The 26237-nt window shown below is 36.1% G+C and overlaps 1 protein-coding gene across 4 annotated transcripts; it reads left to right on the forward strand.

Moving 5' to 3' along the window:
* The first annotated feature begins 732 nt into the window (after positions 1-732).
* Positions 733-11652, forward strand: LOC114299150 (myosin heavy chain-like protein). Of its 4 annotated transcripts, none has more exons than XM_082886731.1 (9): positions 733-1031; positions 2850-2977; positions 5917-5964; positions 6092-6205; positions 8523-8591; positions 8696-8773; positions 9002-9157; positions 11119-11199; positions 11310-11652. In XM_082886731.1, the coding sequence occupies exons 1-9, from the start codon at positions 839-841 to the stop codon at positions 11373-11375; spliced, it is 933 nt and encodes a 310-aa protein (XP_082742857.1). In that variant the 5' UTR covers positions 733-838; the 3' UTR covers positions 11376-11652. The 4 variants fall into 4 exon arrangements, with proteins under 4 accessions (XP_082742857.1, XP_082742859.1, XP_082742858.1 ...); XM_082886733.1 differs by having other exon boundaries at positions 11597-11652; XM_082886732.1 differs by having other exon boundaries at positions 8717-8773.
* Positions 11653-26237: the final 14585 nt, after the last annotated feature.

Here is a 26237-nt window from a genome sequence, read left to right on the forward strand (position 1 = left end):
TTGGATCAAAACATAGGTTTCAGACAGGTAAGGTCTCCCTAACCTCGGCTAGGAGGGGTGACACTTGGCCTAGGTGTGACACACCTTGTCTTAGGTTGTACAAGTCATGAAACAAGGTTTCTAGATGTTGGCTAAGGTGTACAACATGACAAGAAGGTGCCCAACACGGTTGCAAGGTTCAGGATCAAAGATCTCGAATCCCTAAGTAATACACATTTCGGCCAAGGCATGAGTGTGAGGGTGGGGGTGGAGGTGGAGGTCAGCCAAGATGGTTCCAAGATAGCCGTAGGTGTTGTCGCTCAACGGCCTTGGTGTAAAAGGTTTAAAGTGTAACCTAGGTGTGAAGTAGCAAAGGTAGATAGCCTAGGTTCAGCGCACGAGGAATAAAACAAAACAGAGATCTTATACTGAGGCAAAATATAATAGCATCAAAACAAGACAAGATCCCATAGTTAGACAAAATATCAAAGTTTACAAAATACAAGCTTAACAAACCAAAATCATGCAAATTCACATGAATATGATTAACGCAAAAATAAGAGTTGTTATATTATCTTATTTATGTCACAATCTTTTTACTTAAGTCGTATCATCTTTTATCTAGGTTACATCATTTTTTTACCATATCACTTCAATTCTAACTCACATTTCCTCTTCTTTTTTTTTTTTTCGTAAAAAGTAAAAAAATATACTAATATAAACAATCCATAAGTCCTGCAATTTTAGTATAATTACAAGGTTATCCCAGATTTTAAATATGTGTGACAAGTGAGTCCACACGGTTAGGAGACAATAAACTGCCGGGAAGGGAGGGGTCAGTGCGCAGAGCAGGACGACAATGGCGGCTTCACTGATTTTGCTTCCCGCCATATTCTCATATCTCATCGTTCTCTCTCAATCTTCTTCTTCTTCTTCTTCTTCTTCTTCTTCTTCAATTGCTCAGATCGGCACCGAAACATCATGTACAAACCAGCACAATCACCATTTGATCTGCGACTTTGAAGATGCGAAGCTCAAGATCGCTCGATTAGGTAATTATACATATACAGATGCATACAGTCAGAAAACATATGGATGTGGTTTCCATGATTTGATTTGATTTTTGATTTTGATTCAAGTGATGAAACTGTTAGGTAGTGTTTGGTTTAGTGGAATTAAGTGGATTGGAGTGGAATGATGATTTAGTCTCAATTTTGCTTTCCATATTTGAAATGAGAGTTCTACGTTAGTGGTAGATAGGTTTTCCCATTAAAGAAGCTTTAGATGCCAAGTCTTTTATATAGTGTCCTTGGTTGTCCTTTTTGGTTGTATAATATTAATATCCAGTCCAATCTACACCCAGTTGAGTCCCTGATAATGGGGTCTAGGAGGGGTGGACTGGGTACAAACCAAACCTTTTGAGTAATATGTACAAAGTGGCTGGCTGTCCTTAAGATTCAAACCCACAATCTCGAAGTTATTGGCCAAAATTTTAACCATTAAACTGTTGTGAAATAACCAAACACACAAACAATTGCAAGAAGAAAACAAAACAATCTCACACAAGAATCGAGATAGAAATTTGTGTGGTTCGGCAAGATTGCCTACGTCTACGGCTCACACAAGAATCGAGATAGAAATTTGTGTGGTTCGGCAAGATTGTCTACGTCTACGGCTCACACTAGTTTCACTATATCACGGCTCACACTAGTTTTACTATATCAGAGAGAATGAAAAGAGAGTACAATCGGCTACTACAGAAAGCAATAATATATATAGTGCTAGCGTTGCATCAACAATTACCAAGCTACCCTTAGTACTCACAAGAGGTCCCCCTCGAACCCCACCATTCTAGCAAGCACGGATATGGATACGGGATGCGGCGATATGTCAAAATCTGAAAAAGTAGGATATGGATACGGAGGAGATAGTTCGTAAAAAAAAATTATTTTTTTATAATTTTAATAATATAATATGCATGAAAACAAAACTTAAAGCAAATTAATAGATAAAGAGAGAGATTCCTATTAAATAAAGAAATACTAATATTAAAGTTCTTAAAATTAAAAATTTGGTAAAGAAATACTCACATTAAAACAGTGTAGGAAAAAAAAAGTGGAAAAAAGCTAAATAAAGTAGCCTAATAGATAAGGGAAAAAGAAAAAAAAAATAAAGAAGAAGAATAAGAGCAGAGATTATTGAACATTGAAAAAATATAAATATAAAATAATACAAAAATTGGAAAAAAAATTATAAACCTATTTCGCGTATTAAAGTATAAAAAATAAAAAATTAGAAAAAAAAATCAAATTTGGCGTATCCGTCAAGTATCCTTCGCGTATCCCTCCTGTATCCGAAATTAAAAAAAAAAAAAAAAAATTGGATATTTATTTGCCGTATCTGATACGTATCCCTCCGTATCGGATGCATATCCGTATCCGATACTCATATGGAAACTTTTTTGGAGTATCTAAGCTTCATAGCCCCCATTAGATCGATGTCCCAGTGTCCAGTACTATGAGGCTCCATAAACCCCAACAGAAACCACTGCCCCCCCTGTATACTTGGTATAACGTATTCATGTTGGAATTTGCTATATTCATCTTACCTACTTATGCTTGTCTTGTTTCTCACAATCACTTGATCTTCTTGTAGTGCCTTACCCATGTAGTTTATGTACTTGGAGGAGCTTGTTCATAGATTTCAAGGGTTTTTATAGACACATCAAGATAGAACTCTTTAAGTAGGGTAATGTTTATACCTTGTGCTCATGCCAACGTCATAAGAAGACTTCAACCGAAAGTTGTTTTTTTAGTTTTGCTTCCTAAACTTAGCATAAATTTCAACGTAATTTGTGAATATCAATGCAGAAGCTATCCTTGAGGAAACTATCCAGAACATAAATGCTAAAAGCCTTTATCTGGAAGAAAGTCGCAAGCTAATTGATGAGATGACCCATGAGATGGATCGTCTACAATCTGCAGTGTCCAGTTTAAAGGTTTGCCTTTTTATACAATATATGTGAATTTGAGGTGCTTTGTATCCCTTCTGATATACAAATTTCTAGATGTAAAACATTCTCTATTTCTATTTTATTTTTTATTTCCCAAAAGAAACTTTGGTTGATTCTTGCTATTTTCAAATAGAATCGGATGTGTGTACAGTAGAAGGACTAATCAGTTTTTTTATTTTTTTTATAGCCCCAAAGATACTAATATTGGCACTTATGGTACGTAAATATAATTAGTTGTTCAAACAGCTATTCATAGTTTCTAGAGCTCCTTGTAAGATCAGGGTCCTTTGCCCTAGAACTTGATCTCTATTTTCATTGATCGCTCCTTGATTAGAGCATGGAAATTCCATTATGATTTGGCAATAAATTAAAATTGAGGAGCTACCTGTGCTCAAGATGCAGCTTTTAGTCTCTCCCCAGGTTTTGAGAAGAGCTGGTTCTCTTCTGGCTGTTCTGATTCATGCTGTCTCATTCGTTTGTTCACTTCATTCCACCTTTGTGATTCAGGGAATTCTTCCCGGATTTCGTATACAGTGATTGTAGTAGCATTATGTTAACTGCATATCTCTGCCAGTCAATACGACATCATAGATTCCTTCAACAATACGAACGTTTCAAAAGTTAATTTTCTATTTACATAATGGGTCCTTAATATTATACACGTACATAAAGGTTGGGTTTGAGTCTCTTCTTGCTGCAAGAAGCATTCCTAGTTGTACTGATTTTCATCCTTTGATTTTCCTTGACTTTAGTTTTATTCTCAAGGCCAAAGAAGGATGGGGTGTAAGAAAATTAATACTTGGTAGGATAGGTCAGAATGTAAGTCATGAGATTCTGGCCTTACATATTATTTCGAAATAAGCTAGCCAAGCATTGTCAAGAGAAAGTTGAAAGAATGATGGGTTCTGGGGAAATTAGTGAAGTAATAGTTTCCTCTTTGAACACATTTTTAAAGAATGTATTATCCAGCTCAGCAGTTTATAAATGTGATTTTCTGCATTCCTAATACTTATATTGGCTCTATTTATTACACACTGTATAAGATATAACTTTGCAGATTAGCACTTGAGTTATACATTGCATGTTTTTTCCAGTCCTATGAGATATTAAATATATAGCATAAACATATCCAATAAGATGTTGGGATTAATTTATTTATTTTTTTTCGTATATATTTATTATAATTACTGTTGCAACTTATCCATGCTACCATTGAGCAACCAAAAAATTGAAAAGAAGAATTTGTGGACAACAATTCTGAGAACAAGGAGGGATATATGAGTTTCTGCATGAACTGTCATCTGCTAGAAGAGTATGCTCCATTACAAGTGCATGAAGTATTAACTGTCTATAGTAGCTGAATTTTCCTTCCCTTTCTTGCTTTATTTGAGAGGGGATCAAAGCAGGTTTTTATAGCGCCTGTATTATTCCACGACATATAATTTATCAAGTTATGATCGTACAAGTAAATTCTTCAAGATAAAAGATTCTTATGTAATTCTGAATTTACCTGTAGGGAAATTTTAATGGAAAATCAGGTTTGAGTCTTTTGATATAATAATTACTGCTAAGGTACCTCCTATGTTACATGGACTCGGGTACGGGTGTCGGGTGGGGGTATGTATTTAGAGGTTGGACTCATCAAACCATAAATTTTAAGGGTACGCAGACTCGGCAAAAAAATGTCATATTTTTATATTTTTAATCAAGTATGTGAGATAAAATAGTGTTATATGGAACTTACAGTGTCAAAAAGATATTTATAGCAATTATACAAAAATATGTACATATAATAATAGTGTTATATACAATTATATAAGAAGTATTCGCTGAAAAGTATCCGATACATATCCCATACCCTTGTCTGAGTGTCGGGTGTCCAACACGGGTATTTGATTTATTTTGAAGAGTCTGTGTAACATAGGGTACCTCAATAGAGATCAAGGTCGTGTCCAAGTAGCCCAAGAACAAGGCTGAGCGCTATAATCAGTGGTTTAGTAGCATAGTTTATACCAGTAATTAATCTATACTTTTTTTCACAATGATGTGTTAAATATATACTACCATGTACCTTCCTTTCTCCCATTCAACTCAATGACATTTAAAATGCTTGAGTTGATTACATGAATCTTGTTCTTGGTTTATTCTATTTGCAATCATGTTTCTAGTTTATGATTGGTTGCTGTGCATGACTGCAGCATGTTAGCTTAACATATTGCTTTTTGATTCAGTTGGTTTGGTCTCTGATTACTCAGCAACAAAGTCAACTGCAATTTTATTTTGTCTCTTCACTCATTCATGTTGAATTGCTCAGTTTATGGTCACTTTATTGACTTGATTCTTGATTTCAGTCACATGCACCTTGGGAGCATTCCTCTACTTCATTCACTTGGTTCTACTTCTATGACAATTAACTCACTGATCTGCTGGTTAATGAACAAAGATAATGAGAATGGTCTGTTTTGGGTGTATTGAAGGCAATGATTCTTCACCAAACCTTGTTTCTAATCTTGAATTTATCCAAAATACATGCCATATGTTTATATGGTACTTAAAATCTTTTGATTCTAAAAGAAGTTAAAATGAAATATTTCCTTGGTTCTAACGTAGCATTCATTTCACTGATTTTGTTGACAACAATATATTTGAGTAGACAATATAGATTGTGGTGCTTATTACTGCATAAAACCTCGAATATTCGTCATTTATCCATCAGGGATAAAGCTAAACCTAACAAGGATGTATTGTAGTATTTCTTTTGTGTGCGTGTGTGTGTGTTGGGGGAAAGGACATCATACAATGCTACAAACAGGTTGGATTAAATATGGTGCTTAGGATATGTGGCATGACTATATATGATTGTCTAATTTCGGGGTGAGTGCTTAGGATATGTGGAATGATTATATATGACTGTCTAATTGCAGGGTGAGTCATCACGTACAAATGAAAGGCTTAATCAGCTGGAAGAAGAGGTTTGGTTCTATTGTATTTACTTTTCGTTTCACCCAAAAAATTATTTGCTTTTCGTATTTTTGTTTTTACATTGCTTGATGATTTGATTGTTCACCTTATCTAAAGTGTAAAACTGGGGTTATTTAGATCCGACTTCTTTGGGCTACTTTAAGAAAGACCAACTTTGAGCTTCACTTTTTAGAGTCTAAAGCACAAGATGCTGAGAACAGATTGGAACTGGCTTCTTCAAAAGTTGAAACGGTTAGTACTCTGACTCATATCTTTATATCTAGGTGAATCTAGTGGAGGACAGTGATGATTCCTTGCTTGAATTGGCATACTGATGTGGAAGTAGAATTATTTGTATAAATAATTACCTAAGAAGCAAGGAGACTTCTAAGAAGTTGGTTTGTTTGTCAGTGTTAGACGTGTTGAATGCTCCAAAAACATGTCGTTTTATTTTAATTTTTAATTTTTTTTATTCTGACATACTTCAGACACTTGGGACACGTGTGTATGAAACACATTACAAGTTTGAACAAAATAACTTAGGATTCAATAATAAATACACCAATATAGATTTATACCTATAAATCCCTCCTCCTTTAAACTATATATATTAGTGTTATGGTGTATTATTTATTATCTTTGAATGAAATATTCTCATTTATATGACATATAATAAATATATAAACTACATATTTTGCACATGCCTCCTCTTATGTCTGTTGTAATTTTTTTTTTTTAAATTGCCATGTCAGCAAATCTGTTTCATGTCTATGTTGTGCCACATGTCTATGTCTATACTTCTTAGATAATAACCACTTTCTAATTTTATTGGGCTTTAAACTTAGTATGTGCCGGACTGTTATTCTTCTTCTGTTTATTAAATGCAAACATTATATTTTTAAGTTTAATACGCATTTCATGTGAATCAAGAAAATCCTCCATCTGACGTGAAGAAGGTTGAATTTTTTGCCAGAGGAGAGAGAAAAACTGTAAAATGGGTAAAAAAAAAACTAGAGGTTTTTCTGTGACAAGCCTTAGGTCTGATTAGGCCAATTAATTGACCCCAACACAGGGCCTGTTTGATAACACAAGCCCTTAAAACTGATTAGGTTAAGTGATCTTAAAATTAAGTATAATTGATAACACAATTTGACATCACTTAAAAGGTTAAACTTCACTTAAAAGGGGTCAAAATTTTCAGTTATATGGGCTTGACTTATTACTTATCACCAGACATGCTCAGTGAAATCTTTTTTTCCTTTAATTTTTTTTTTTTTTTGTACATGTTTACCAACTTATCCTGAAATAATCTAAGCTCTACAACAAGACTACAACTTTATTCTCTCTCTCTCTCTCTCTCTCTCTATGTGCGTAACAGCCCTCTTTTTTGGCAACACCTCCCACTCTCTAGATGTGAGCATTGGGTACATGTATAAGTGTAAACATATATAGATATATACATATGTATATAGGTTTCTAGTTTTATGGTTTGAATAGGTAGTAGAAGAAAGCTTTTAGTGCTTTTAGATGGAAGGAGGTTGGAATTGACTTGATTATTTTTTGGGTCAAGAAATTGACTTGATTTCAAACATGCTAGGTTGCTTGATCAAAAGAGAATAAGTTGCTGAAAATTCTGAACTACTGTTTTATGGTTTAATAGTTGAGTTAGAATGCCAGATGGTAAGGGAAAGAGTTAAGGTTGTTTAACCTTGATTGGATGGTATGTTGTTGATAAATAAGGGCTTTTAGATGGCTGTGAACTGTGACTCTTATGAATAGCAATTATTGGAACAGTAGAGAAGAAATTGACCATATGAATCCAATGTAGAATCCCATTGGAATTAACCCGAGGTAAGATTGTATAACATACAGAGTTTTTATTTCTACATTGGATTAAGGCTACAAAATAGGAAACTAAGAAACTTTGACTATATAAAATCATTTAGGCGTAATTCGGGCCATGTATAAGAATTAAAAACATAACTTGACTTATAACTGCACCATCAGGCCTATAGGATCTGTGGTTGGATTTTCTATTTGCTTTGTTTATTTGGTTTTTGTTTGTGTGTTCTTGAGTCCATTGGTGCAATGATTGTAGCTTACCCTCTTTGTGGTTGAAACCTATGATTTATCGTAGACTTGTTCTATTACCGAACTCTTTTGATCGGCTTCTGCTTTGCAGTACAAGCTTTGCGTCTGGATAGTTTCATAGTTTTCTTTCTGGTGGCTTCCTTGTTGATTTTTACTTTGTTTGGTGCAAGTTTTGTCTTGTTGGATGGACTCTTCTGTAAGTGCCGTTTGGCTCACATTAATGGAAATTTCTACTGTTAAAAAAAAAAAAAAAACTTATTTTCCTTTGGATACTATGTGGCATCTGTTTCAGTAACCATTCAAGCAATGGATTAATGTTATTCACATGCAAATTGAAAAATCATGTAGCTTGCAGTTTCAGGCATTGACCCTTTTTTAGTGTACCTTGGCATCTCTTGAAATTACTATTTGTTAGTTGTTATTTTTATGGCCCTATTTAAGTGATTGTTATTATTTTTATTTTTTCTGGTGCTTACAGATGGCTGCCATCATAACTGAACAATGGATTCAAATCCAGCAACTTGAACAGGCTCTTCATATTGCAGAAGTATGATCTTACTGTTAACAACTCTCTCTCTCCCCCCTCCTCCTCTTCGTCATCCTCTTCCTCCTTCTTCCTCTGTGTCTAAATGCTCTTGCAACAAATGATTGGACAAAGATTATCCCTTTCAGATGAGGGCACTGAAGGTCAAAAGGCAAACTCGCTCCACAAGATGCACATTCTTGAAGGTAGGGAAAGATTATTTTGGCCCACTTTGGTCTATTCTATCAGTCTGATTCAAATTGAGAAATTTAATCAAACAACACTCTAATTTATATCCACATGATTATTTCAATCTACCATCATCAATAGTGTTCAGGCATTGTTAAAGTCTGAGAAGTTTTTAATTTTTGTCACAGTTCATTTGCATTTCAGTTTTAACTTTTAACCAAATCTACTGCCTTTTTTGCTTATAGTTAGTCAGAAACCTTTTTGGCAATCATCTTCAGAAGTTCATGGAGATGCTGGATTCGTTTTTATTTGACAAGGAGTCTGCTTTTGGTTCCTACCTGTCTCAAGTTATGCATCAGTTAGAAAAGATCTTGTCAGCAACAAAGAAGTATCATCATGAGGTTGGCATTTTATCTTTTTTGGGGCTGCTTAGCACAGTCTCCTCCATTCTATAGCATTTCAGCATGGAAATATGAGGCTTAGAGTTATAACTGTTTTTACATTTCATAATAATATAGATATTTTTGTCATTGTTTTCCTTTGGAGTACTTAAACCTGCAGACGACAGTTTTTGGAAGGAAAATAATAATTGGCCGACACTTCCATGGTAGTACCTATCTTCCTTCTTTTTTTTGTTCATAGGGCTTTAAAACCAAAACCACAAGATATGCCAATCCTATTTCTTGCAGTGGTCTCTCCAACCATGATTTTTTATAATGCTATGTTTAGATTGAAGAAAGGAGAATAAGAGGGAAGGGTGGATGGAAGAGAAGTGGATTCTCTAGAGAAGGGATTATGATTCCCTTCAAGTTGTTTGGTTTAGTGGAAAGGAATGTTTTTACATTAATTTATTAGTATACCCTTGAGTAAACAGCTTAAAGAGAAAGTTGAAGTGCAATGACATAGTTTTGCCCACAACTCTTCCTTCCCTCCCCGTCTGCCCATTCTTGGGTGGACATTTCCCTCCCTTGGAGGGATTCTCTCTCCTTCCCTCATTCCTTTGCCCCTCCTCTTTCTTCTCTCTCCATTTCCTCATTTCTTTCCACCCTTTTAACAGACATAGCATTAGGGGTCAGTATGGTCCGGATTGGGCTGGATTGGGATAAAACCAAGACTAATCCGTTATCAACGGTTCTTGAAAAATTGGAATCAATCCAATCCGTTTAAATTGTGGAACCAATCCGAACGAATCCATTTAAACATGAATTGGATCGGTTTAGGATTACGGATTCACATAATTAAATAACAAAAAAAATATACATATATAGAGAACATTGTAATTTCATAAAAACATAAACATAGCATCATATTAGTTCCACAATAGCAACATGTCTTTCCATAATAGCGACATACTGTTTTAGAATTTAAACAACCATAATAAAACTGGTTCCACCATAAGTATTTAGACCATTACAAATTAAAATTAAAAACCAACAAACAAAAGCAATAAAAGAAAATACTATGCGGGTTTAGGTTTGAGTTTAAGTTTTATATGGAATAAGAGAAGATACTATGCGAGAGTATGGATTTTTAATTTTTCAATTCAGAACCGAACCATGGATTCAAAAAAAAATCTAAACCTACCGAATTGGACTCGACCGGATCGGATTACGGATTTTACGGATTCCTTGCTCAGCCCTACATAGCATAAGGATTTACTCTCTTTTCAATCATCACAGTTCCTCAGTAATTCCTCTGATCCAATTTCATGCATATCTGATTGACCGTCTTGGGACTTTCTTGAAAACTTATCCCGTATGGGCCGCACCATCAACCGTAAGTTTTGCCTCACTTGCCTCCGATTTCCAAACTAAACAATAAAGTATCAATGGAAAGCAACAACATTCTGTTAAAAGTGTGCAGCAGTACTTTCTATCTCCTTTTGTTTTTTTTTTTTTTGGTTGGCAGTAAGTAATTCACAACCTAGAAATTAATTTATTATTTAATCATGCAAATCAATAGTGGCTTTTCCTTTGAGCCAATCTGAAGGATTATCCTCGTTGAAATTTAATTATTTCCTTCAGTAGTCAAATTTTGGTGTATGTCTTTTCTGATGGCAGTGTTACCAAATCGATGCCCTATTGGGCCATCCACTGAGTTGTCCCTCTATGCATACGCTGTGGTAGTAATGCGGGGTGTGACCTACCACTTTATATTCCCTTTTCTGTTTTACACATCAAAATAATTTGATCAAGTGCTGAAATTACCCGATAGGGATAACAGTTGGTACATTTGATCTAGCAAGTGTGACACATCATATGGCAGGATTTCTGAACTTTAATGATTAGAGCAAGCCATGTTTGATGAGGCTCTATTAGCTCAGGGCTTTGCTAATTAATTTTTATCCTCTCTTTTTGTTCAGTTGCAAGGTTTTGTTAAGCAGGAAATGGAAAAGAATGAATTTACTGCAGCTCTTGCTCACAAAGAAGTGGTATTTTTTGTGGTAGGCCGTCATTATTCCTCCTCTTTGTTCTCCTATTTGATCATTTAAGTGTATATACACAAGTTTGTTGCGGAACCTACACCGAATTTGATTGAGTTCACATATGCCAGGCTTCTGCTCTAATTACCTTTCCGATAATGAGTGCTTGGATGTTGCTCTCTTCACAATTCAGCTAAACTACGAGTTATGGATGAAGACATTTCCAACAAAACTTCACCTTTGGAAGTTCTCACCCTGTCGTACGAGCTGTCAATGGAGATTAAAAAAAATGATATTAATTAGTGCAAATGCATCAGCTAGGCAATTGGTGTCAGAATTGGCAGATCATTATGTATAATAGACATCTAGGGCATGTGCTCATCTTATTTTGTAGCTAATAGAACTTGTTATTTTGCAGTTTAGGATTGACTCAGATTATTGACAGTAAATCAAAGACAGCTAGCTGTTAGCGAAGTCTCTGCTTCCTCTTCTGCGTTTGAAAAACGGTGCAAACTGGTGTTGTAGTGTAGTCAATACAAACGGTTGTGTCATAGCAAGTTGGCTGACTTCTGGAGGGTTTGCTTGGCAAGCTGTCCCTTTGCTGCAGCCAAAAACTGTGGAATTATCATTAGATTTGAATCAAATAACAAATATGTCACTAGACAAAAGCCTTTTCTCTTGTCAAAAAAAAAAAAAGAAAAAAGAAAAAAGAAAAAAATTTCTTTTAAGTTTTTGTTTTTTTGTTATGTTTGGATTTCAGATTTGTCTAGGGAACTAAACTTATTGATATATTCAATTTTTTTTATGGGTAACAAAACAGAAAAGAAAGAATTCATTTTATGGGTAACACATGTTTATTCCTTTTCTTCTCATTTTCATCGCTCAACCAAGCAAAAGGGGAGTAAAAAAAAAAAAGTCTTTTAGCTCTTTTCTTTTATTGTATTGTATTAATTTATTATAGAAATTTAAGATCCAAATGTAACATTATATTTCTTCATTATCACACAATTGTACAGTCCAAGAAAGTTTTAACATCAACCAGTTCATTTGCTACTATGAATCAATTAACTTATATTGTGTCAATTGCACTGTTACAATGGTCGAAAGAAAATGAGAAAAAGCTGTGTATTTTATGTGTTAAATTGAATTGAATTACAATAGGAGAAGCATGTATTTATAGGCTAAAAAAAACCTAGATAAGTATAAAAGGAGATAGAGATACAAGAAGATATAGGTAAGATATATCCACTATAGATAGATAAGTATAAATCTAATATACATTAACATCAATAGCCCCCCTAAAAGTCAAGGTGGGTAAACATCAACCAACTTGGGTTTGGAAATTAGATCACTGAAACGATCAGGAAGATGGGCTTTGGTGAAAATATTAGCAGATTGATCAGCAAAAGAAATACAAAGAAGATGAACAGTGTCATGTGTAACATGTTGTCGAATGAAATGGCAATCAATCTCAATATGTTGGTATGATCATGGAAGATATCATTGTGAGCAATCTGAATAGCACTCTGATTGTCACAATAGAGGGAGGTAGCACTAGGGAAAGAAACACTCATATTAGCAAGGAGCCACCGGAGTCACAAAAGTTCTTGAGTAGTGTCAGCAAGAGCGCTGTATTCAGTTTCAATACTAGAGCGAGCAGTGAGGGACTGTTTTTTGCTGCGCCAAGTAAGAAGAGAATCTCCTAAGAAAAAACAAAAACCTATGGTGGAGCGTCAATTAGTAGGATCTCTAGCCCAATCAGCATCAGAAAAAGGCATGAAGCGAGAGTAGAGTGAGCAGAGTAGTGAAGTCCATAGAACATAGTGCCTTTGAGGTAGCGAAGTATGCGAAGTAAAACAGTATAATGCGGGGTGCGGGGAGCCAACATGTACTGACTAACAAGATGGACAACATAGGCCATGTCAGGACGAGTCATAGTGAGATAGACAAGACTACCTACCAGCTGGCGATAAAGAGTAGCATCAGAGAAAAGATCCTCATCTAGAGGAGTAAGACGAGTCTAAGAATCAATGAGAGGTAGTCTTGCAATTGACAAAACCAACACATGCTAGAAGATTGGATACATATTTGGCTAGTGCCAAATAATAACCAGTGGAATCATTAGAGATTTCAAGCCCTAAGAAATAATTGAGAGTATCAAAGTCCTTCATCTCAAACTGACGATTGAGAAATTGTTTGAGGCTAAGAATACCAGCCACATCATCACTAGTGATAATCATATCATCCACATAAAGAAGGAGAAGAGTGGTGCCATGAGTAGTGGTTCGAACAAATAGAGCAGAATCATATGAGCTGAAGATGAAACCGAAGTCATGAATGATAGAGCTAAACTTAGCAAAACAAGCTCGTGGGGCTTGCTTGAGACCATAGAGAGCACACTGTAATTGGCAAACCTTATAAGCTGGATAAGCAGAGCCAGGGGGAGGTTGCACGTAGACCTCCACAAGAAGATCGCCATCAAGGAATACATTAGTGACATCCATCTGAAAAAGCTCCCAGTGGCGAGCAGCATCAATAGCAATCAAGCTACAAACAGAGGTAAACCGAGCAACATGAGCGAAGGTCTCCTCATAATCAATGCCATATTCTTGGGTGAAACCCTTTGCAACAAGACGAGCTTTGTAGCGTTCACTAAAGCCATCAGAATGGGTCTTGATTTTGTATACCCATTTGCAACCAATCACAGTCTTTCTAGGAGGAAGATCAACCACATCCCAAGTATGAGTTTTGCTAAAGCTTGGAGTTTATCAGTCATAGCTTGCTGCCAAAGAAGATTAGTACAAGCCTCACAATAGGAGGTAGGTTCATAAGTAGAAAAGGCAATAGACCCAACAATATAATCACGAAGATGAATAGGTGGTTGTGTTACTTGATGAGGACGGCTTATGGGAAGATCTGGTGGGAAGGTAGGAGATAAGCTAAAAGGCGTAATGAGAGGTGGACCATTAGGAAGAGCAGTTTGAATGAGATCAGGTGTCAGCAAAGGCGTCTTCAAAGATGAGGAACCTGTATCAAATTCATTAGAGAAGAGATATATGGAAGGATTAGTAAACATGATGAAAGTAGAAGGGGAGGGTACGTGAAATGAAGATAGGGAGGAAAACATTTTATGCTCCAAAAAAATTACATGACGGGATACACGAAGACATTTAGAGAGAGGGTTCCAACAGCGATAGCCTTTATGTTCAATCCCATACTTAAGAAAGTAACAAAGATGGGAATGAGGTTCAAGCTTGGTGTGTTCATAAGGTTGAAACAGGACAAAACATGCAAACCAAAAACCCGAAGATTTGTGTATGGAGGGTGCGTCCCATGTAGACGTTCAAAGGGAGTTTGATTTTTGATGATAGGGGTGAGAACACAATTGATAATATAAACAGCAGTAAGGGCAGCTTCTCCCTAAAAGTTCTTAGGACAAGAAGAAGAGAGAAGGAGAGCTCGAGTAGTGTGGAGAATATGCCTATGTTTCTTTTTAGCACATCTATTTTGTTAGGATGTGCCAGCATAGGAATGATAAGGCTGAGTACTATGACTCTGAAGAAAAGAGAGAAAATCTGTATCCCGATACTCCATAGAATTGTCAGAGCGAAATTTTTAATGATTTTTGAAAATTTGGTTTGGACCATTTTTGCAAAGGTATAATAAAGTTGTGTAAGGTCAGACCGATTTTTCATAAGAAATAACCAAGTAAGTCGTGAAAAATCATCAACAAAAATAACAAAATAACGAGAGTCCCCCATGGTAGTAGTAGGTGATGGTCCTCAAATATCAGAATGTATGATATCAAAAGGTGCATAGGAAATAAAAGTACTTTTATTAAATGATAAGGCAGGTTGTTTTGCAAGTTGACAAGGCAAACAATCAAAATTATCTGGAAGTACATGACCCAACTGACCACTAGAAACCAAGGACTTTAACCTACTAACATAAATATACCCTAAGTGATAATGCCAAAGATGAAAAGAGGAAAAAGAAGAATCAGGTGCAGGAGCAGCTAACGGTGTGGAGTTCGGAACATGAAGGTGAATGAGCTCATAGAGATGTCCATGCTTACGGCCGATCCCAAGAGTCTGTCCCCGTCTGAGGGTCTTGTACAAAACAACCATTAGCAGAAAATGTGACAGTTAGACCAAGCTCACATAATTGACTAATGGAGGTAAGGTTTAAGGTAACAATAGGAATATGATAAACATGTGGTAAAGACAAATGAGAGGTGGAAACAGAACCAACATGACTTACGGATATGAGAGACCTATTGATAGTATAAATAGAGGGAATAGGAGCACAGGGAGAGAAGGAATAAAATATAGTAGAACTGGAAGTCATATGATTACAGCATGTGGAGTCAAAATACTAAGAAGATGTACTTGAAATCACAGACAAAGCAGTAGGGAGAGGGGTATCAGAGGTGGAGAGAAATTGTTTGAACAGGGCCTTAACATCAGTTTGGGAAAAGACAGGGGCAGATGGATCAAAAGGCTCGGAGAAATCCTCAAAGGCAACAGCAGTAGTGCGATAGGCAGGCAAAGGTCTAGACTAAGTCCCAGGATGATGTGAACTATCCCTAGAAGAGCCATTGTGAGAGAAAATGCCAGCAGAAGATGACCGGAAGGAATTATGAAAACAATCTTGCTGCAGATGACCAGGACCAATTTTGTTGAAGTACCAACAGGGTTTGACTGGGCAATGAACCAGAAGATGAATAGAAGGAAAGCCCCAATTCTGACAATAAATATAGGCAGTGGATCGCTGGGTCGGTATGGAAGAAGTCCGTGACTGAGGAGTGGCAAGAATAGAGTCTACATGATGAGTCTTGAGAGTACCAAGATGAGTCTCTTTAGATAACAGCTTTGAAATAGCCTGCTCAAGAGTAGGCAGTGGAGCACGATGAATGAGAGATGTACGCACGGGCTCAAAATGGGTAATGAGAGTCATGAGAAATTGAACCAATCGTTGCTGATTACGATATGTAGTGAATAAAGCAGTATCGTTAGTGTGAGGCCAGGTAGGTTCTGAGAAAGCAAGCTGGTTCCAAACAGAATACATCTGAGAAAGAAAGTCGTTGGTAGACTGTCTAGGGTCTTGGTGCATGAGGTGAAGCTGACTCTGAAGTTGATACTGATGGGCAAGACCAGTAGTCCGGTATCGTTCTTTCAAAACATCCCAAATGTCTTGAGCAGGAGTAGTAACAGAATCATGCTGAAAACGTCCAAACTAAAGACTAATAGAAGTAACAGCAGTATTCTGAAGCCAAGTAATGATCTGGTAGTTCTTACTGTCCTAATCTTCTAATCGGCCCTCATACTTAGCAACAGTTTCAGCAACCTTTTTTACCGGTTGGGTCATATCCCTGATGATAATACGCCAGAGTTTCCTATCTTTCAGGAAGGAAGACATGGCTTGGGCCCACATAACATAATTGGAGCCATCAAGAATAACAGAAATTGGATGGAAGGCATCATGGTGATCCATAATAATATTGTGCTAGGACTAAATAAATAGAAACAGTATTGGAAAAGCAAAATCAAGTAAAACAGAGTGTACTAGTGAGTCCGGAAGATCGAAAATAGCTGGGAAACGGGCAAAATCACCAAAAAAATAGGCAAAATATAGAGAAGGGCCAGAGATAACGTCAGCAGGGGGTGGATGACGTTAGCAAAAGGTGCGACGCATGTTAGCAGAATGGAGGCGCAGAGTAGGATAGCAGAGAGGGCACGCGTGTAGACATCCCATTTTTGACCGACCTTAAGACTAAGACGTCACCGATTGAGCGCTTGGTGATGTTGCATATTGTGCTCGTTCTGAAGTTTCAGAGTCTTAGCTGCGAGCCTTGCCTCCGGACTTCCGAACTCTTTTGTGCTTTGCCTCGTTTTTCGAACCAGGCCCTATTTTCTTTGTTTTCTCTTCCCGAAGGGAGGGAGAGGTCTCGTAGATCATCTCTCAGTGGCCGTAGGCTACGTTTCGTGGTCGTAGGCCATTTTTTCCGTTTGGAGCCCGGTTTCCGGTTTTTCGGAGCCGACGGCCATGTGCCTCGGTTCCGGACCGCCTAACCACCTCCGTTTGCTCCGGTTTTTTGGCACATACCTTATTTCCTCCCTTTCGAGGGACACTGTGGTCCGAGGGACCGACTTCGTGGTCGAACACCACTTCCGGTACCTAACAATCAGTTTTCGGGGCTTCGGACTGCGCGTTTTGGCCCCCGAGCCTTGCTTGCGAGCATTGTTGGGCTCCGACCCAAACTAGAGGTAGTCATATTTTGAGCTCCTTTTCATGTTTGATTAAGGACCTTTTGCTGTTTAAGATCTCCTCCTATCACTTTCTTCTTTAACGCTCTTTTAGGCCTATTTTTGCATGATATTTTAGGCTTACTTGTGAGCTGTTTCGGACTTGGTCATAAACTACAAAGTGTCTTTTTTTGAGCCCTTCTTCAACTTTGTTGAAGGGCTCTCGGCCATTTGGGTCCAGCAGCTATCACTTGCCTTTATATCCCACTTTTTGGCCTTTTTGGGGGGAAATTTGAATTTCAATTTCCCCCCCATTTTTCCCCCTCTTTTCCACCTCTTTTGCTTATAAAACCAGCAGCTCCCAGCTGTGTTTGAGAGTTAGAAAATTTGGTTTGAGCCTCCTACACACAACCTCCCTCTCCCTCTCTTCCAAGCTCCAAAACCCTTTGTTCTTGGACTATTTTTACACTACAACCCCTAGCCTATCACCTCCATTACTCATTTCAGTACCTTGGAGGACATTTGAAGAGGTTGAAAGCTCAGATTTTCGGACTAAAAGCAGCTGAAAAGTTGTTCTTCAAGAGTGAGTCCCTATTTCCCTTAAACTTGCACTTTTTTGCATGATTGTTTAGCTTTACTTGCAAGTATTTTTGGACTTCGATCCAAACTGAAAAAGATCATATTTTGAGGTCATCTTCATGTTTGATTAAGAACATTTTGCTGTTTGAAGTCTTCTTCTCCCCCTTTGTTCTTTACCTCTCTTTTAGGGCCTGTTCTTGCATGATATGTTAGCCCTGTTTTTAAGCATTTCTGGGCTCTGAGCTAAACTATGAAGTGGCTTATTTTGAGTCCTTCTTCAACATTGTTGAAGGGATCTTCACTGTTTGTGGCTTCCATTTTCCACTTGCCTTTATATCCCTCTTTTGGCCTCATTTTTGCATGATTTGTTAGCCTCTTTTGTTTGTGTTTCTGGACTTTGGTCTAAACTGTAAATAGCCTTATTTTGACCCCCTCTTCATGTTTCATGAAGGGTCTTTTGCTGTTTGATGTTTCCTTTTTCCTCCTTGTGTTTAGACCTCTTTTTAGGCCTTATTTTGTATAGTATTTTGAGCATGCTTGTGTACTGTTTTTGGCTCATCCACCAATTGTAGAATACCATATTTTGGGCCCCTCTTCAACATTGTAGAAGGGCCCTTCTCTGTTTGGGGTCAGCGGCTGTCACTTGCTTCATTAGCTTGCTTTCGGGGCCATTTTTGCATGCTAGTTTAGCCCCATTTGCATTCGCTGTTTGACCTTGCTTAGAACTGTAAATGTGCTTATTTTTGGGCTGTCTTGACTCTGTCTTTACATTCCATGTTCAAATAATCCATTTTTTGTATAGCTATAGGCCATTGCGTGTGCCTAGTTTTGCATTTCGGGTCTCATTCCGTGCATCGGGTGTCATTTTGCCATCTTTCGGGGCTGTTTTGCATCACTTATTGCTCTGAAATTTGCATGCTAGTATGCCATATTCCATGCTTTGTCATGTCTTGTTAGAGTGGTATTTCGTGCCTTAGGGTCGATCCTCGGTTTGCGTGCACGCGTGCACGCATCTCGAGTTGTCTCATTTTCATCTAATGGCCTCTTATGTGAGTGTGGCTGAGGTCCACTCGTGTTGGTGTAAGTCCATTATGCATTGTGTATGCCATTTCATTTCATAGCATTGTGTATGCTAGGTTGTATGTTAGCGCATTGTGTATGTCATGTTACCTCGTGCATCGTGTATACCATTTCATAGCATCGTGCATATTAGGTCGTATCTTAGTTGCATTCATGCATGTCATGCATATTGCATTGTGTTTGGGATAGGAGTTAGCCTGAGCATGGGAAACGAGGGACGTTTCGTACTTCGAGTGACGGAACGTGTCTCAATTCCCAGTCACTGACACTCCGGATTATCCATGATGGAGTTTAGGTTTTGTTGTGTTTATATGTGCATTCATTCTATATTGAGTTGCACAATTCGACTCCTCGGCCATCATGCATCGAGCTGCGTGATTGGTGGCACAAGGATCGAGGCATGCACACATTTGTGAAAATACATTGCCATGTCCCTTTTCTGCTCTCTATTGCAGCAAATCAAGAATCAGCAGTCTTCCGGGGTTTGGCGCGCTTTCCAAGAACCATTGCAAAACAGAGGCTAATTGGGGCATCATAGTGGATTTTCGCGCAAAGGCGACCCGGACATGCATCATTCATTATCTGGAGAAGAGTCAAGACAGTCCCTGGCTCGCATGCCAGTTTATTGTTTTTCTTAGTTAATTTGTAAATTAATTAGGGATTTGTACATATTTGGGCTGTATTATTTGGACTGTACTATTTATTTGGACCCTCTGCGCGAGGACAATGTTGTAATAAGTGTGCGCGTGTGTGATGTATGTCTTCTAACCCCACGTCTTTCTCCCTTTTATTTACCAGCTTGTAATGGTTAGATTAGGGCATGTTTCAATTAGCATACGGTATGATAGCATGCTTGCATCCATTTATCTGTTTTGCATGCACCGGGCTCGGCACATCATACTAACTGCATCGTATTTTCAATTCCAAGTTGAATACTTGTTAGCTGTTGCATCTCATATGCCATGTTTAGAATAGCCGAGCCTGTTATAGTTGCATCTTTGCATGTGTTGCATTAGGCATTTCTGTATAATTAGGATCATGCATGGATTTCTAATTAGCTTCTGTTTTGGCTTGGAGTACTCGGTGAGTTTTATGCTTTAGCATCCTTGCATGCGTATGAGTGCTGCCATGAATAGCATGCTTACCATGATGCTATATGCTTATGTGATATAACTGCCTGAATGCCTGTGGGTGAAGGTTGGGTTATTTGGATTGGAACAATTCATTCACTGTGTGTTTTAAAGCCCACTAGATAGTGGCAAAATCATGTTTTCTAAGCCCACCTGAGGGTGGCAAATCCACGTCTTAGCCTACTTGCGAGTAGCACGATCAAACCATTTTCAAACAAATAAACATGAAATGTTTTGTTCCAAATCAGGCGATCCAGTCTATACTTGTATGCTGTGCGCATCACATAGTAAATCTAGGCTAATAACCGGAATAAGAACACATAATGTTTTCAAAACTCGATATCATGGTTAGTAGATGCCGATCTTTGATCGGGCGAGCGGGGGTGCTCACGAAGTGACTTTCCCCAATCGTACCCAAGTTCCCGAGCCGATGCAACTTTGGTGATGACGGACACGTGGCTTTGGCAACGAGTCAGGGTTTCCTAAATTTCCCCCAAAATAAAATATTTAGGTGGCGACTTTGTATCTGGCAAAGCAGTCCATGTTTGGCACTTCTTTCAAAAAAAATCTGTTTTCTCAAAACGATTTGCCGGATTTGGACTCTTTGGTTCAGATTAAGAACCGTGACAATTTGAGAGTCCTGAGCTGTAGTGAGCCCAATATCGAACGGAATGGGGGGACTCGTTCCTCCCCGGGGCATTTGGGGACGTCTACAACGCGGAGCACAGTAGTAGGATTGTGCACGAATGGTGTAGGAAGGGTCGACGTCAGGCTGACGTTAGCTACAACTGAAGGGCGCGTGTGAGAGTGGTGGCGGAAGACTGGACATGCCGACGATAAAACGGCACGTGAGGGCGTGTCTAGTGGTGTTTGGCGATCGGCCTGGTGGCGTTAGAACCGGGAGAGAATTCTGAGCACGAGGATAAAAAATTTGTAAAATTTTGGTCAACAACGATGACGAAACAATGTTGTTAAACAAATAATGGTGTAATCTGGAACCCTATGCTCTGTGCTTTGATAATGCCACTATGTACAAGCAATAAGCAAGACAAAAAAGGAGCTAGGATTTAAGACCTGCACTTTGATACTATGTTACAATGGTTGAGAGAAAAGGAGAAAAGCTGTGTATTTTATATATGTTGAATTGAATTGAATTACAATAGGAGAAGCATGTATTTATTAGCTGAAAAAAAAAACATAGATAAGTATAGAAGGAGATAGAGATATAAAGAGATAGAGATAAGGTATATCTAATACAGATAAATAAGTATAAATCTAATATACATTGACATTAACATGCACATTGCTCCAAAAACATTCTCGCTATGAACATAAAAATCAACCACATAATAGAATAAAAAATATATATGAATGAATAATATTTTACATAATTTATTACTAAGACATACTTTTAAAAAATCTTGTCGGTCCATATAAATTTTGTGTTCACGATTAATTTGTGTTCCTAGACTCACTGAACACTTAATTATGCCGATCAATTGTAATGGAAGAGTTGGTCTACTAGATGAGATGCTTTATTATCATTCGCAATATCTGTGTTTGAATCTCCCACTATCATGTGATGTTGCTTTAGAAGTAGAAGAATGAAAGATGATTTTGTCAGCTTTTACATTTATATGTTTCATCTTTGATTTTGCATTTGTTTATACACTGCATTAGTTACTTTTATTTTATACTAGCTAAAAGAAAATTTGTTATAATTATGCTAAATTTTTAAATTTATTGTATTTTTCAAAACTCAGAAGTCAGTGTAATCTGAGATATTATTTTGTTTTTTTTGCATATCCTAAAGTCGAATGCAATGAAGTAATTTCCTTCCAATGCCCTGCCCTTTTAGGTAATTTTACCATTTCATCACCACTCTCATCCTCATCCTGCAATCTGAAACCTCCAATGAATGTTTTCAATGTCCTTTTAGTGGACTTTCACCCCTCTCTCTCTCTCTCTCTCTCTCTCTCACGAAATGATGGAGGAAACAACATGGGAGCAAAAAATCCAAGCTCTAACCCACATACTAACCCACCCCACAACCACACCAACCCTCCATTCTCAACTCTTCATATCCTCACAAATCCCATGTTACCTAAATTGGGACTACCCACCTCTCCTCTGCCCCAAATCCACCACCACCTTCCCTCCCTTGCACCTAAGGTGGGCTTTCTCTCTCTTCCTCAAAAGGGTATCAAGATTTGGGCTCCCCCACACCTCTTGGAGGTCCAAGTGCCCATACCAACAACCACCACCATTGATTCTTGCCAAAGGATTGGAGGAAGCTAAGTGGGATGATGAAGAGAAGAGAGAGTATGTGAGAAAGAGGTTGAGAAGAAAGAGGGTTGGAAGTGATGTCCATCCTTTGATTCCTATTTTGGTCCCTAATCTCTTGTTGTTCTCTCTTTTGCTTTGGAACCCATTTCCCTTGGATGAATCCTAAAAAAAAAAAAAAAAAAAAATTCCTCTTGAAGTCTGTAATTTTTTGTAAATTAATTTTCTATGTATTTTGGGATTGGTTTTGAAGGATATAATGATGTTTATCAGCAAATGGCAAGCTTATGGCATTATGCAAAATTATCAATTACTTATTTGCATCCTCTTAGCAAAACAAGTTTATCAATTAGTATTTTGTAGGTTAACTTATGAATTGTATGTAATTTTTAACTTCAACCAGCATTTTTTTAGTTGATAGAAGACAGAAATCATAGTTTGAGTGACAATCTCAGAATCTACATATAAACTTCTATTCTTTTGTCATTAGATGTGAGAATCTTGTATTACGAGAATTTTGAGACATTTTAATAATTTCAAAACAATGAGACAAGAAGATCAGAAAGACCCTAAAGTTGTGCTTGGTTGGAGGATTTGAAGAGGGATTTGGAAAGCGAAAATGAAAATGAAAAGTTTGATGAAATGTAAATAAAATATACCTACATTTTACTTAGTTTCACACACATTTTTCTTTTCTCTTTTCAAATCTCTCTCCAAATCACTCAACCAAACACAGCATAAATGTCAAAGAACAAGAATTGCAATTCAAACGAAATTAATTCCACTAACTTGAATTGTCTCGATAGTCTAGACTTGTGTATCTTGCCTATGTATGGAGATAGCAAAAAAATTCTAACTTAATGTGTCCCTATTGCTAATGGAAGTCGTGAAATATTTTTGGAGATTCCTTAATTTAAGATTAAAAATGGAGAATCCATTGAGTTCAGATCAAGGAAGGGTAATGGGACCCTCATTTGATTCAATTATATGCAGTACTACAAAAAAATATTCTCCTTTTTTTTTTTGGGTTGTATGTTTTTGTGTACTTCTATTCTAAATTATTTCTCATATTAAAATATAAAATACAATTTTAAAATTCAATGCGAAGCAAATATGTCATAAAACTAGATATATCTAATTAGGGTTATTTTAAGCAGGACAAGTCAAGTGATAACGAAATTTATTACGTCAGGACAAGTAAAAATATGAAAGCAATATGTACTAAGGGGAAGGTGAGGATAGGTAGAGATTTCCCACCTACATCGATCCTTTTGTTATTTCTAGTGATGTAACTATGATTAAAACTCCAACAACTTTTTAATAATTTCTATTATTTTTTATATATTAAAGGGGTTGATATTATTAAATTTTAATTTCAAAGATGCACCAATCAAAATATCAACAATGTTAAGTAGTTTAAAATTTTATGACTCAAATAGCTTAAATCAATCAAAACGACGTCGTTTTGAATGTATAACGATATAAAGCGACTTCGCTTTGACAGATTTGAACTATTTGAATCACAAAATTTTAGACTATCAAATATTTTTCTCAAAATATATAGTTAGTTAATTAATTAACTTTGTTTCTAAATTTAATAAAAAAATTAACGCGTTTCGGTTAGAATCTCACTAGCTACGTTATTGTTCTAAAGCACAAATTTCAATATAAACAGAGAGGAGCCAAACAAAGTCCTAAATGTTACATTCCCTCCAAAGAAATGGTCCCAATCTAAAGTCAAAACAAAGGACTTTGGATGCTCATCTTCCCTTTTCTTTTTCTTTTTTTTCTTTTTCTTTATTAATTTTGCAGTTAGAACTTTGTCTTTGAGTAGGAATTGACAAATACCAAATGAATCAAACAACCTTCCCGCTAATGGCGCATCAAATTACACCCAATCCTAGGACCAAAATAATAATAATAATAATAAAATATAGAAAGCTAACATTGACTAAAGGGTTTTATTTTTCCTCTGTTTGGTTTGTAGGGGGTGAATTTGTTGTCCCATTCATTTTCTCTCTATCTCTCTAGTTGTGTAAAGCTCTTTCACAGCTCAATATCTATCAATCAATGTTGATGCCAATCTTTAACGCTGTATTTGATTAGAAGATTTGAGAATGAATTTAAAAAAAAAAAAAAAATAAAAGATATAAGAAATTAGATAAAATATATATATATTTTATTCATATTTTACCTATCTTTTTTTTTTTTTAATTTTTTCTCAAATCTCCTAACTAAACACAACGTAAAAGAACTAAGCATTGTTAAATTTATTAAGGATTTATAGAGTGAAATGGAGTTTACCTATCATCCTTCGAAGATGACTTAAGCATCTACTTCACATCTTGTGGGTTTGTTATGTATTTTATTTTGATAATTTATTTCGTTTATTTTTTAAACTTTTATATTATTTAGATTGTTTATAAAAAAATTACATTGTTTTAATAATAATATGTGGCGGAGCCACATAGTGCCTAGGAGGGTCACGAGCCCTCCCTAGATTTTCTCTCTTCTTTTTTTTTTTATATTCATATGTTTACATATAAATTTTTAAACAAAAATAATATTTACAATAAAATGCCAAAGGTATTTTCAAATTTATGAAAACAATAGTGATTGTTTTATTGAAAATGAAGTGATTACAATAAATTATATTTTTATGTATTAAATTTTTGTAAAAAATCTCAATATAAAAGTAATATCCATCATTCTAGATATACAAATATAATTAATCTCACTGTATGTATGTAAAAATTACTAGATGTTAGTTATGTTTGTATGTGGAGTTTACTCTTCATATGTTACTTTACTGTTGGTTAGTGGTATTATATGTCAATAATGAAGTGATATCACTATTATATGAAATTTTTATTCAAATTTTGTAAAAATTTGATGTATCTTACTATTATATAATTTATTTTAGGACGTAAATATATGACTTTTTACATTATCTATAATACACTAGTTACACGCAATACTTTCTTTTCGATTTTACTCGAAATTAATTGTAAAATTTTATGTGAAATACTTTTGTAATAATTTATTTAAGTTTTTGTACTTACTATTAATTTAAAAATTATTATTATCTTCTTATTATTGGTTATGGAAAAAAAAATTAAAGTTATAATCAATAAATGCCCATTCTGATTTAATTTTCTGACTTCGCCACTGATAATAATAATTGCAAAATTTTATCAAATTTGTAACTAATAAATTAGATGGTATATTTTCAACGTCATACTTCTTGTCTATTTTTTTCTTAGACAAATATGATGAAATCTTATGACTATTATTATCTAATCATTTTCTTATTTTTTTTTTATGAATAATCTTTATATATAGATTTAAAAAATAAACCGTTTAAATTATCAATATAGACGGTGATGGGGCCAATAACTAGATAGGTGCAGTCCACTGCTCACCTAAAGAGAAGCTTGAACCCTAGGGAGGGAAAGGAAAACAGAATAAAGAGGTGACAAAAATTTAAATCCTAATTTTAAATTTTTTTTTGGGGGGTCTTTTTTCTTTCTCTTTAAATTCATGATCAAATTCAAGAACTAAATTAATGTGCCATCTTGACAGTAGAAACAAATTTTAAACATTTGAAGTATAAATATAATTTGTAACGTTTTCATACATTTGTTATGGTTTCAAGTGAACGGCGAAGTAAAAGAAAAGGAAAGTAAAGAGAAGGAAAATAAATGTTTACGAAAATAAACTGAAAGTAGTTAAATTCAGTAGC

This window comes from Camellia sinensis, chromosome 9 (genome assembly GCF_055761805.1).
Source record: "Camellia sinensis isolate YWXY chromosome 9, ASM5576180v1, whole genome shotgun sequence".
Lineage (NCBI taxonomy): Eukaryota > Viridiplantae > Streptophyta > Magnoliopsida > Ericales > Theaceae > Camellia > Camellia sinensis.

What these genes read in the sequence shown, in the direction of transcription:
- LOC114299150 (XM_082886731.1), top strand. Translation starts at nt 839, where the DNA reads ATGGCGGCTTCACTGATTTTGCTTCCCGCCATATTCTCATATCTCATC. An exon ending in CAAAGAAGTATCATCATGAG is followed by an intron (nt 9,158 to 11,118) that starts GTTGGCATTTTA and finishes CTTTTTGTTCAG; the next exon opens with TTGCAAGGTTTTGTTAAGCA. An exon ending in AAGAAGTGGTATTTTTTGTG is followed by an intron (nt 11,200 to 11,309) that starts GTAGGCCGTCAT and finishes CACATATGCCAG; the next exon opens with GCTTCTGCTCTAATTACCTT.